Raw genomic sequence first — 12609 nt, 5'->3', positions numbered from 1 at the left:
GGCGGTGAGCTGCACAGGTTGCAAGATCCACGCGTCTGAGGCGTACCCAGCTGAATAATTGCTGAGGAGATGGAGGGAGAGAGAGGGGGGGGGGGGTTGGGCTTTGATCGCCAAGTATAAATACTCTGATCTCAAATAGTAACACATTACACCAGGGCCAGTCTCCCTTCGCAACACCCCTTCCAACATCATCTAACAAGGTGCTCAGTAAAATAACAAGTCATCATTACAGACCCATCGGAGGTGGAGGGGGAGGAGGATATTTTGCGCTGGCTCGAAGCCTGCTCGTGGAGAGAAGCGAGCGAGCTAGCCATGGAAGAGCTGACCGCGTTCGTCTCCAAATCCTTCGAACAGAAAAACAAAGATAAGAAAGAGGCGATCACTTATCGGGAAGTTTTGGAGAGCGGGTTAGCTCGATCCAGGGAGCTGAGCGGCTCGGATTCCAGTTGCCAGGACATCACAGACACCAGTCAATGCCCGACACACATTTACAAGGATATAGAGAGTGAGAACGAGAAGGTGAAAGAATTGAATTCGGCCAGAAGTTCTGAAGGTAAGCAGCTTTGTGTGTGTGTGTGTGTGTGTGTGTGTGTGTGTGTGTGTGTGTGTGTGTGTGTGTGTGAGCGCCTGTTGTGTGTGGATATAAAGGTCTACACGCCAGTCGATCTCACTCCGAGCAAGTTACAGTCCGAAAGAGACAGGAGGCATTGCCCTTGGCCTATACCAAGGCTTTAGAGAGAAACATCAGAAATTGATTCCGCACCCAGCACGGCCCCTGCACAGAAAAGTTCGCTGCAATTCATTCGGGAAGCGGGAATTACTCGCTGAAATACTTGCGGAGGGAGGGAGGAAGGGGGGGTGAATGAAAGTTTTTGCACAGACCATCGGAATGGCGTAGAATACGTGTCCTCTCGCGCCCCCCCCCCCACCACCGCCCCTCTCCATCCCATCGAACGGTCTCAAGGATATTAACAGTTCAAAAGTGCATGAATTCGACGGGCGGCTGAACGCTTCGGACATTGTTGATGCGTCGCCTTTTCCACAGTTGTGTGATTTCATTTAAAATAATCGCCAGACATAATATCGCTAAAACGCACCTCCCCCGATCAACAGCGAGGTAATCGAACACCTTCGCCCCCCGGAAAATTGCTCTTTTAGAGTCAGCTAACAAGCGATCGCGGAATCACTGACATATCAGCTGAAGGGACCTACTTGAAAACAATCATTTCACATAGTTTCAGTGGAGAAAGTAACCAAACCCTGCCCTTTAATTTTTTTTAAAATTCATTGTAAAAGTAAAAACAAAACACTAGACAGAGAGAGAGGGAGAGGAATATTTTTATTCTTCAAATCACATAACGTTGGTATTGTAAATTCATAAACCCAAATCCACACACGGTTCAATTGTCTACAGAAATTGCACATGGATATTTGCTACGATTGTTCACGGCCGTGTGCTGTTGGCTGATTGGATTCAATTACTTCATGTGACGCCTACACCACACACACACACACACACACACACACACACACACACACACACACACACACACACACACACACACACACACACACACACACACACACACACACACGAGGTCGCAGTATCTGACGAAAAAAATACATATTTTAGGCTTTATAAAGTCTGGAAACTACATCAAATGGCATCAATTGAAATGCAAAATGTGCAGAAATTAACCAAACTTTATCTATAAAACAGCGATCGTGTGATAAGACTGAGGCCTTTGCTGCTAAATAGAGCACTTATAGTATGTGATATTGTACGCCACATTCATTATGTCCAATATATATTAATATTTCAGTTTTATTCAATTGAAGGCAATAACACATTGTTCGGGCGCTTTTTATTGCCATTCATATCTGTGCTGAATTCAGCCAGAGACTTGAAAGAAATCACTGCAGCTTCTTCTAATGCAATTACCCCAGATGATCGAATGAGCAGCAATCTCAGAGAGATTTTAAACAAGGAGGGCAATCTCCATTGGTGTAAAGAGGATAGTTTATTATGATTCATATAGTTCAGAGAAGACTTGGCGAAGATTCATTTGTAATAGTCTCGGATTTCATCCTCCTGTAACGTTGTTATGGAAAACCTGGGGTTAAACAAACACCGAGACTTGGCAAGACAGGATATTGAAAGATCAAAGCATTTCTTATGACATAGATTTTACTCTCATGATTCTCACCTTCAAGCTAAATTTAAACAAAAAATCCATTAGAATTTGAGCGTTAAGATTTCATTTTATTAACATTAAATCTGTTTTGCCTTCCTCTCCCATTCTCATGATGCATCCGTTTAAAACATCCTCTCGACAATAAATAAATACGAACGATTTTAAATTCGTTTTTGTATTATAAATATTTGCTGACACCTGATAATATTTCTGCAAATTACATTCAACACATACACCCCCGTTCTTATCAGAATCGCGATCTGACATCAAGCGTGAGGCTACTGCACTAACACGTGCATTAAACCCGATCAGGACAAATAACCAGAACTATACGACAATATCCTGGGATTTATGGGTCAAACGACAAAGAGGGACGCGGCTGATTTATTAAATTAATTTCTTAACTTTTATTTCTTAACTTTTTTTGTAAAAGTGTTTCGAAGTGTAAGGCTCGACAATTAGAAATTAAACAACGGGAGCGGAAATAAACTGGCGTTGCCTTTATTGTGATAAAGTAGCTGTAAACATGTACATCAAGTCAAGCTTTACCGATTTGCACGCAATGATTTCATCCTAAATTCTGAAAGAATACCTTTAGACTCTAATTAAAGTTTCCTAACAGTCCTTAAAGCAGTGGCGTTGGGAAACCCAGTTACACATCTCTTCCCTCAAATAGGCCACCGACAAAATAAACGCGCGTCCTAATCTTTGCACCGCAGTTAATAGGCGAGCCAGCCCTTCTTCCCGTCACAGCCACACAACAGCAATCGTCAAATGCAACGACCAAGCGATGCAATGCTCAGTAATCCGGTCTACGAAACTAATGAAAACGAAAAAGTTTGCAATATGTGCAGATGGCCGACGAGTGCATCTATTAATAATAGAGATATATTTTAGGACGGGGCCTGTGTGAATTGACCAGGCATGCTTTACTGCGTAATATAGACGTGTTATAAAATAAACAGGGAAGGTGGAAATCCTGCTATCTCCGATTATTAGGATTCAGCCGTCTGACAGTGTTTGGCAGTTGGAACTGTTGTGTTGCGGAATAGACTGAAATACAAATGCTGTTTGGCACTCTCAGTGATCAAAGAGTGTGTTGTGCGGGTAATGACAGGCGAGGGGAAAAAAAACACGGCAAATCCGCACGCGTGTTTATGCTCCTTAATTGGAACATATAGTTTGCTTGTCTGTGCCGCTTTGTTCTTGCAGGAATAAAATGTCAGCGAGACATTTTAAAGGTGAGCCTTTTTCTCCCCATCCGCCCCAATCACCCTGAAAGACAACGAGACCTTTTTTTTTTTAAGAGGCCGCATCCCTTTTACAGGCCTCTGTGGCGTGACTCAGATCTGGAGAATACAAAACAATCAGATCAGACAGAAGCCGAGATTCGGGCAAGGGTATGGTGCTACGGTTAATTCGGGAAGTTAACTAATGCCCAGCAACAACAGTTCGACCGGCCACATTATTTCTCGGGTGATTGTCAAAACAAAACAATCGATTTTCCGCTGGGAGTTTGTACATTAAAGGGGGAATAAACTTCCCCAGTAAAGAGAGTGGAATATAATTGGAAATTTGTCATATAAGATATTGCGATGGTTAATTGTTATTTAATTGTTCCCCCCCAGCCCCAACCCGATCACCACCTTCGATTATGCTACAAGAATCAGATTTATTCAGGTTCTAGTTGCAATATATGGTTATACTGAAGTTTATCATGTACCCTATGCATGTGTGTGTTTGCGTCTGAGAGAGAGACCCCTCCCCCGCCTTCTACAGTCATGGTGTCACCAAACAAAATCTCTGTTTCAGGTATTTATGAATGTAAGAGAAAAGAGAGGATGTGAAATCGGAAGACGAGGACGGGCAGACAAAGTTGAAGCAAAGACGTAGCAGGACCAACTTCACACTGGAACAGTTGAATGAACTGGAGAGGCTCTTCGATGAGACTCACTATCCCGACGCCTTCATGAGGGAAGAACTGAGTCAGAGACTAGGGTTGTCTGAAGCTAGGGTCCAGGTGAGCTGGGTTCAATGAGAAGATCTAAAAACACTCTAGAGTGAGACTTGTTTATGGACACACGCGATTTACCACAACCATCATTAATTGCCATCTTCAAATCATAAATAGCTATACAATAAAATTGCATTTAACACTGCAAGTGAAGTTGGAAATTGAGGTAAAAGACCAACAAGGGAGATTTTGTTTTGGAAGTAGGGCGTGTTTATGCTGATACACACTGCACACTGGCAACTGTTATTTACGCTTGTAACCCATTCATAATTCAAACATGGGGCTTTGAAGGTCTAAGCACAAATTATAGTTCTGTCTATTTGCAGAGGATTGCACTTAACCTAAGACTTTAGGAGAGCAAATCCCAAGTGATAAAGCAATTTTTCTAAGAAATTGGATATTTTCAAAAGGAAACAAAATCAGGTCGGCTCATACATGGCTCGAATGTTCAAGCACTCGTTCTTGAAAGCGCATTCATCGAATCTAGTATTAAATGAGCCAAGGAGCAGACAAGAGAGAAATAAGCACCCTGGATCACATTTCGGGAAACACACACTACATTTTATGTGATGACTTGGACGTTAGGGTTGATTAAAAGCAGGAAACAGCAACTTAACGGAGTAAGTAAGTGCTACGCTATACATTGGAAATGATAAATTACATCTCCATAGGAAGTGTACATTTTATAAAATACTGGGGACGCATTATCCACCAGCCAAATTGCGTTTTAAATTGAAATCTCAGGGGAGGTGTCTAAGCCAGACAAATAGATAAACAAGTAGTCGGAGATAGAGAGATAGATAGAGGATAGATTGGACCAGGGAGACAACTACCTGGGTTAATAGCTGAAAAGCGGATTAGTGACGCGACACTCATTCTCACGGCAAATGGGGGTCAGCGCACTGACTTGATATAATATAGGCAGAATTAAAGCCTTTCGCGAGATCAGATATAAAATTGTCTGCCGTCAACCGCGCTGGTCACTCGGCGTAATTGAATCCTTTCGTCAGTGAACGAGAGGGGCGCATTGTCATTCACTGTAGCAGAGTAGTGTATGGGGCAATTGGCCACAATCTAACCCATCAACAGAGGGGATGAGTATAACTCTCCGGATAAATGGGAGATATATATATTCGGGTAGGAGGGGAAGAATATAAGTATCTGGAGACTTGAATGGATATAACACACCGGATAAAGCAGAACAATATAACTGTCCGGATAAAGGGGGGCAATGTAACTCTCCGTATACAGAGGAAGAGTATAACTCTCCCGCTAAGGGACTATAAGTCTCCTACTTAACAGGGGAATACATCAGATGTGGAAATAAGGTGGGATAAGGAAAAGACAACAACAAAATCTATTTTAACGAAATCCGGATGACTGTGGTAAATATAGGTGTTATTAACCTGCAGCTTTCTGTGTCCTCCAAAGGCGCACCAGGCATCTGTCACTGTGTAATTTAAACTTATGAGAGCAGTGAGGGCCAGCCGGTAATTCAATTACACATAATATATTTTCGTTTATGGCTCGGGTCTAAATTAAATGTCATTATTCACTGTCGCTAATGGAAATCAAAAAGAAATCATATTACCACCGTTTCCAAATCGCAGCATTTAGTGATGCTTAATAAAGAATTGATTGTGTAAAACGGGCTGAAACAATGTAGTTGTTTTAACTTAACATATTTGAAATCGACATTCGGCCTCTAATTGTAATTGATCTGCACATCTCTCGAGATTTAACCCAATGGTTTCGACCAACCGCTCTATCTCCCCATTCCTCTTCTGTAAATACATTATTACTGCATTTACGCTCAAGTGGATATCTTTAGGCATCCAACCGATTAAACGTGTTAATGGATTGGTGTGTTTCTGTTTAAGGGCCACTATCACCGCCTGTAATTTTGACTGAAACTTTTTCTCCCCCCCCCCATCTCTCTCTCTCTCTCTCTCTCTCTCTCTCTCTCTCTCTCTGTGTATCTGTGTGCGCAGGAGGGGGAGAGAGGGATGAGCCGGCGTGGTATAACTTTTGCCTTATCATCTAAACCCGTAAACCAGTTGGGAAACATCTAACGCTCTCTTCTCACCCCGCCCCACTTCAGATGGCAAAAGAATTACCGAACTCCCAAAATTAGTTCATTTACTTTTGATTACTTTCGAGCGCAGTTTTAAAGCTATCAACCTAAACCGTTCCCCGTCAATTCCTGTCAAATTTCACGAGCCCAAATCCACCAGTTTACGTGTTTACGTAGTCAAGAGCAACTCCGCTGAGAAGCCGGGTCACCTCGATAAAATGTAACTTTTTTAAAAAAATAGGCTAAGTTCCAGGGACCGAATCTCGCGACTGTGTAACAGTGACTGTGAAAATGCGCTTGATTTGCTGTATGTTTAGAGGGTTTGGGGCTCAAGGAATATTAATTAGATGCGACAGCGTACTCTGAGCATTGTGTAATGTTGACTTGGAACTAAAACATTGAAATGTATCTGGTAAAACAAGGCAGTAATGACATTGAGGAGAGCCATTATGTTGCTCCCATATTTACATTGGCGATTATATCCTAATCCTTACTTTAAACAGCAAATCCGCTTCATTGAGCCTAGAACACACTACAGAGCATTATGAAGGTATCTTGGGTAATTAAACAATGCCGTTTGAAGTTTTTGTGTTCACTAATTATACGATTTCAAATGACCATTATTAAGGCAATTAAAGGGAGCTTCAAGGTATATTTGATCTAGGAAATGCAATTAATATTAATTAACCGCGTGATCATTTGGCAAATGTTGCAGAGATCAAAGGATGGATTTATATTTTTTACATGCTTGTGATGTCTGCAGGGTTGGTCAAATGGAAGCGTGCACTAGTCCACGCTTTCGTTTCGCTGTCTACGAACAAAAAAAATACCCTCAGATGATTCGCTGCTGTCAAGCAGAACAACTTTCTACCGCGTTACACTTTGTCAAATATACAAACAACACTGTTTATTTACGTGATCTATGCCAAAACAACAAGTTAATTTATGCCTGTCATTTTCTGAGGGCGGTTTATTGAAAGGCCGCAAGATATCGCAGCGGTTTCTGTTATTAGATTACTTACTATTTCACATTAGTGACATACTAGTACAGAACGCGGCCCATCCGTCTTCGTCAGACGACAAAGTGAATCAGGTAACGTTTATCGATTAATCTCCGGGCCTGATTTTAATTTCTCTTCTTCCTCCGCAGGTTTGGTTCCAGAATAGACGAGCCAAATGTCGGAAGCAAGAAAATCAAATGCATAAAGGTATTGTTTGTCGTGACTTGCAATATCTCAATCAACCTACCTCTCCCCCCAGCCGTCCAACCCCGCGGCAGTCGTCTTGTTAATTTCGGAATCACTTTCATAACTCCGCATTAAGGCGAAAACGGAGAGCATTCAATTTAAACACAAACAGCCCTCGGAACAGGGAAATATAACTACATTCAACGGGGAATAGTGACTGAAACGCGCCAAGCAGATAAATGTGGTTTTCATTTGCCTGGGCAAACCTGTAAAAATTCCTGAGTAAAATCCCACTGTTCCCTTCAAAACACGATTCCCTCCAGACAAAGTATAACCAGATAATAAGACATGTTATTCTTTTCTCTCTGGGATAAATCTGGGCAAGAAACTCTCTCTAAATCGTTTCCAAGACCTTCTCCAGGTCAAATGCTTGGTACATTTTATTTTCAGTCGAGCCTTTGAAAACTTCTGTGACTGATAATCATTAGGTGTGCAGGTGCGACTCTAAATGTGGGTCGATTCTTTTGCGACCCTGGCGGGTGTGAGAGATCCCACTACATTAATTTGAAGAACAGGGGAGTCATTCCTGGTATCCCGAATAATATTTATCCCTGAGACCAGATTTCTAGAAGCATATTCTGGTCGTGATCACATCGCCTTTTGTGGGATCTTACTGTGCAAGAATTAATTGCAGCGCTCCCTATTTTATAACAGTGACTGCTGTTCAGAAGTACCTCTGTGACTGTAATCAACGTTGCGACCTTGTAGAATGGACGTGTTAGCTGCTTTATAAACGTGTCTCCATAAATCGGATATGAAAAGCAAAATCAACACGCAGAGGAAATCATTCCCCACGGTTTGCGGCCGTTTTCATATGACGTTATATTAACATTGTCCTCTCTTCTCTCACCCATATTCACCAGGAGTAATATTAGGAACCGGAAGCCATTTAGACGCCTGCCGCGTGGCTCCGTACGTCAACATGGGAGCATTACGGATGCCCTTCCAACAGGTATTTGTGCACCGCGCAGCAAAGCAATTTATTACGTTCACATTTGAAACTATAGGCTGATCGTAAATCTGTTATGAATTGGAAATTCTTAATGTTAGCGGCCAGTGGAGGCCATCCTAAATTGTAACTTTAGGAGTCCTAGCAGTTTTGGGTCTTAGAGGCAGTATCTTTTAATTTGGGAACTCATCTGGGGTTTAATATCGTCGCGTAAGCGCACAATAGCGCCCGGTTCGATAAGCGGAAAATCGAGCCACATATGAGTTAATTTCAGTGCGGCATTTCTTTCACACTACATGGCCATTCATATATCGCTCGATTTGGCTCTGAAAGGTTCCATGATTTAGTCATTTTCTCGACGGTTAACGTAGCCAACGGCTAACAACGTCAAGGTCATACAGAACGCAAGTTAACGAATAAACCCTTCTTGATCACCCTCAACGCACGACTCCCGCCCGCATCCTCTTATAGTTCATCAGGGGAAACTCACAGTTTCCTTCAACAGTAATATAACGCCGTAATTGCAAAATCTGGCAACAGGATTGGGCCTACAATTAATTTCTCGTGTAGCTTAATGAAGGCAAATGGATAAGTAGTTTGGCAGCAAGAAGAAAACATATCATATACAAAGAACACATTTTGCTTGGGTCGGGGTTATGATCAGATCCAGACTTCCGTGTAATTGGACGGAATGAGAACGGCGCATGCAATTGGATCAAGAATGTCTTTCTCTAGGCTGCCTTTACAAATATTTTGTAACATTCTGACGGAATTTACGTTGCGCGGTAGAGTTTACATTACGGACTGCTTGGGGCATATCAACCTGCCAAAAGGTGTCACTCACTTTTCTTTCCGGAAAATTTCATTTTTTCCCCTTTTAACATATTATTTTGGGCAGATATAAGATACCACATCAAATGCCAGCTGAACAAAAGGAGCTAATCTTCACTGTTACAAGAGAATATAATTAGTATTTTTGCCTGAATCATGTCTTTCTCCAGCTCAACTGTCCTGTATTATTCATTATCTTAGTTATCTTCCAAGGCATGGAAAACCTAATGCGGGTGAATAGAATTAAAGTGGATAGGCACAAGGGGCGGCATGGACGCCGTGGGCCGAGGAGCTTGGTTCTGTGCTCTATGATTCTGTCTGCCTATCCCCTGCTTCTGGTTATCTCTATTACTCCCTCTCTCTCGTTTTCTCCATCAATTAGCACTCCCGCCACCCATGCTTATCCGTCCACGCCAGTCATTCACGGTTGTTCGCTCTCCCTCTATCTATGCGGTTCATGGAATCACAGAAACAAAGAGCTCAGAAGCAGGCCCTTTCGGCCCACCTCGTCTATCCGCGGTGCCTATATACGCTAATCCTATTTGCCCGCATGAGGCCCGTATCTGTCCAAGTACCTTCCAAACGCTTTTCAGACGTTGTCATTGTATCCGCCTCCACCACTTCCTCTGGCAGCTTGTCCCATCCTCTGTGTGAAAAACTTACCCCTCAAACCTCCTTTAAAGTCCTCCCTCCCCCCCCTCATCTGCGCCCTCTAGTTCTAGAATTCCCTTGCCCCGGGAAACAGATTCAAACCGAATCTGTGCCCCTGATAATTTTATAAACCTCCACTGAGGTCACCCCTCAGTCACCTATTTTCCAGTTACCCAACCTATCCACGTCCCGTTATAATTACAGACCTCCATTTCAGCCCAGACCTTCTCTCTTTGCCTCTCAACGTATTACACTTTCATCTTTATTAGCTAGACCCTTTCTAGCTCAGTTTGTCTAGATAGGTGCCTTTGGTACAGGAGAGGCAGTGAGGAATTTCACCAACAAACGATCCCCCAAAACAGGTTGTGAAAGATTTCTGGAATTTTGATTCATTTCAAAGCTAGGCCTTCAGTGTTTCAAAATGGAAATTGCTCACGGCCTCCCCACAATTTAGCTAAAAGTCGATTACAATTTTGTTTTAGTATTAATCTTTGGAAAAAGAGGCACGCTGACAGGTAGGTAGGGTATTAAAAAGTCTGGAGGTTTCTGAGACACAGGAGATTCTGCAGATGTTGGAATCTAAAGCAACACACATGTTCTATCAGGAGAGGCTGGACAAACTTGGGCTCTTTTCTCTAGAGCGGCGGAGGCTGAGGGGTGATCTGTTGGAAGTGTATAAAATTATGAGGGGCATAGATAATGTGGACAAGCAATATCTTTTTCCCATTATTGAGCGATCCAATACCAGAGGGCATGCATTTAAGGTGAGAGGGGGTAGGTTCAGAATAAACGTGAGGGGTAAGTTTTTTTACTGAGAGACTGGTGGATGCCTGGAATGCGTTGCCTGATAGGGTGGTGGTGGCAAATTCTTTTGGGGGCTTTTAAGAGGGGCATATGAATGAGAGGAAAATGGAGGGACACGGGCATTCTGTAGGTAGGAGGGATTAGCTATGTCGGCACAATATTGTGGGCCGAAGGGCCTGTTCTGTGATGTACTGTTCTGTGTTCTTAAAATGCCGGAGGAACTCAGCAGGTTAGGCAGCATCTCTGGGGGGAAATAACCCGTCGACAGGCCTGATGAAGGGTCTCGACCCGAAACGTCGACTGTTCATTCCCTCCACAGATGCTGCCTGACCTGTTGAGTTCCTCCAGCATTTTGTGTGGAGGTTTCTAATTATTTTGGAGAAAAAAAATCGAAAGCCTAATGACACCAAAGAGAAGGGTGATCTATTGATGCACAATTAGTTTATTTTCTGCCAAACAGACATTTTGCAAGAGCGGACCAAACAAAAAACTACCTTTCTCTTTCTCTCTCACTCCAGGTTCAGGCACAGCTGCAGTTGGACGGGGTGGCGCATGCGCACTCGCACCTCCACCACCACCTGGCGGCGCATGCTCCCTACCTGATGTTCCCCCCGCCTCCCTTCGGGCTGCAGATCGCCTCGATCGCCGAGTCCGCCTCGGCCGCCGCCGCCGCCGCCGCCGCCGCCGCCGTCAAGACCAGCAGCAAGAATTCGAGCATCGCCGACCTGAGGCTCAAAGCCAGGAAGCACGCCGAGGCCTTGGGCCTCTGACAATCAGCGGAGTCGGGTCGTCACCATCTCCACCGTCCCCACCACCAAAACTCCCAGTGCCCGACTGGTGATCAGTGCCAAACCTGTCAGTTTCAGAAACTCCTCTGTCAGTATCAACAGTTGCACTACATGATGCATATGCAAGATCCCAGCATGGGAAACAGTAGCAGCAACTACATGCCCGGATCTCAAGAGCACTTCTAAAAACAAAATCACTAAAGCTCTCTCTCTCTCTCTCTCTCTCTCTCTCAAGAGACACAAACACAAAACACCCCATCCTCGATTCAGACACAAACAGCGTGAAAAGGGCGAATCCCACTGTGCCAAAGGGCAAAAGGGCACGGGCTGGTCTGGGTCAGAAAGACCACCCCTCATTGCTGTAAGGGGTACGATCTACGTGGCGGGTTCGGAGCATTAAAAATAAACTTTTGTTTTCTCTTTAAATTGGGGCGAAGCAGACTCGGCCATAGGTACAATCTGTGTATGAGCTCGCGTGTATCTGTGCCTTTATATGTATATGCACATTTGTATAAACATATATGGGGGTACGCAGTCATGACTTAGATCTGAGTGAAAAATTTGCTGACATTTTCTTGCGAGTTGGTGGGGGTGGATATGGAGGCAAGGCGTTTTAGCCTGGTTTGGAGTTGAAGACTTGATATTCTAACCATTCATCTCGCATTTGAGTTGATCCGCTCTCATGGTGACACCGAACAGCGTAAAACAAGACGTGAAACCGTAAAAGAGGAACTCTGTCTACATGACCTGTCTGGGCTGGTCTCCATTTGAATAAAAGTAAACAAGAGCGCTTTCTCTCTCCTATATAAACAAATACGGACTGAATGCAGATTTAACTGTTCTTACAAGGCGGCTCTTCCAGTGCTGAAGGACTGTTCGCTGCAAATAACAACATACCATATATATAGATATATATAAACACTGTTGGATCTTGAGGAGGTCACGGACTTATTAATGATGCCAGAAAACTGAGGACGAATTGGTTCTTCAACGAACGAACCGAGACATCTTCTTGCAGGAAGCAGCAATAAATATTTCCTTTTTTTTCTCTCTCTT

At 43.4% G+C, this 12609-nt stretch overlaps 1 protein-coding gene across 1 annotated transcript; it reads left to right on the top strand.

Annotated features, from left to right (window-relative positions):
• Positions 1-312: 312 nt before the first annotated feature.
• shox (short stature homeobox) lies at positions 313-11779 on the top strand. Its single transcript, XM_052026408.1, is given in 6 exon segments — positions 313-553; positions 4008-4019; positions 4022-4215; positions 7434-7491; positions 8394-8482; positions 11284-11779. Coding segments are annotated over 6 exon segments (846 nt in total). The 3' UTR covers positions 11536-11779.
• Positions 11780-12609: the final 830 nt, after the last annotated feature.

This window comes from Pristis pectinata, chromosome 11 (genome assembly GCF_009764475.1).
Source record: "Pristis pectinata isolate sPriPec2 chromosome 11, sPriPec2.1.pri, whole genome shotgun sequence".
Taxonomy (NCBI): domain Eukaryota; kingdom Metazoa; phylum Chordata; class Chondrichthyes; order Rhinopristiformes; family Pristidae; genus Pristis; species Pristis pectinata.
This window is presented reverse-complemented; position numbering and strand designations above follow the sequence as displayed.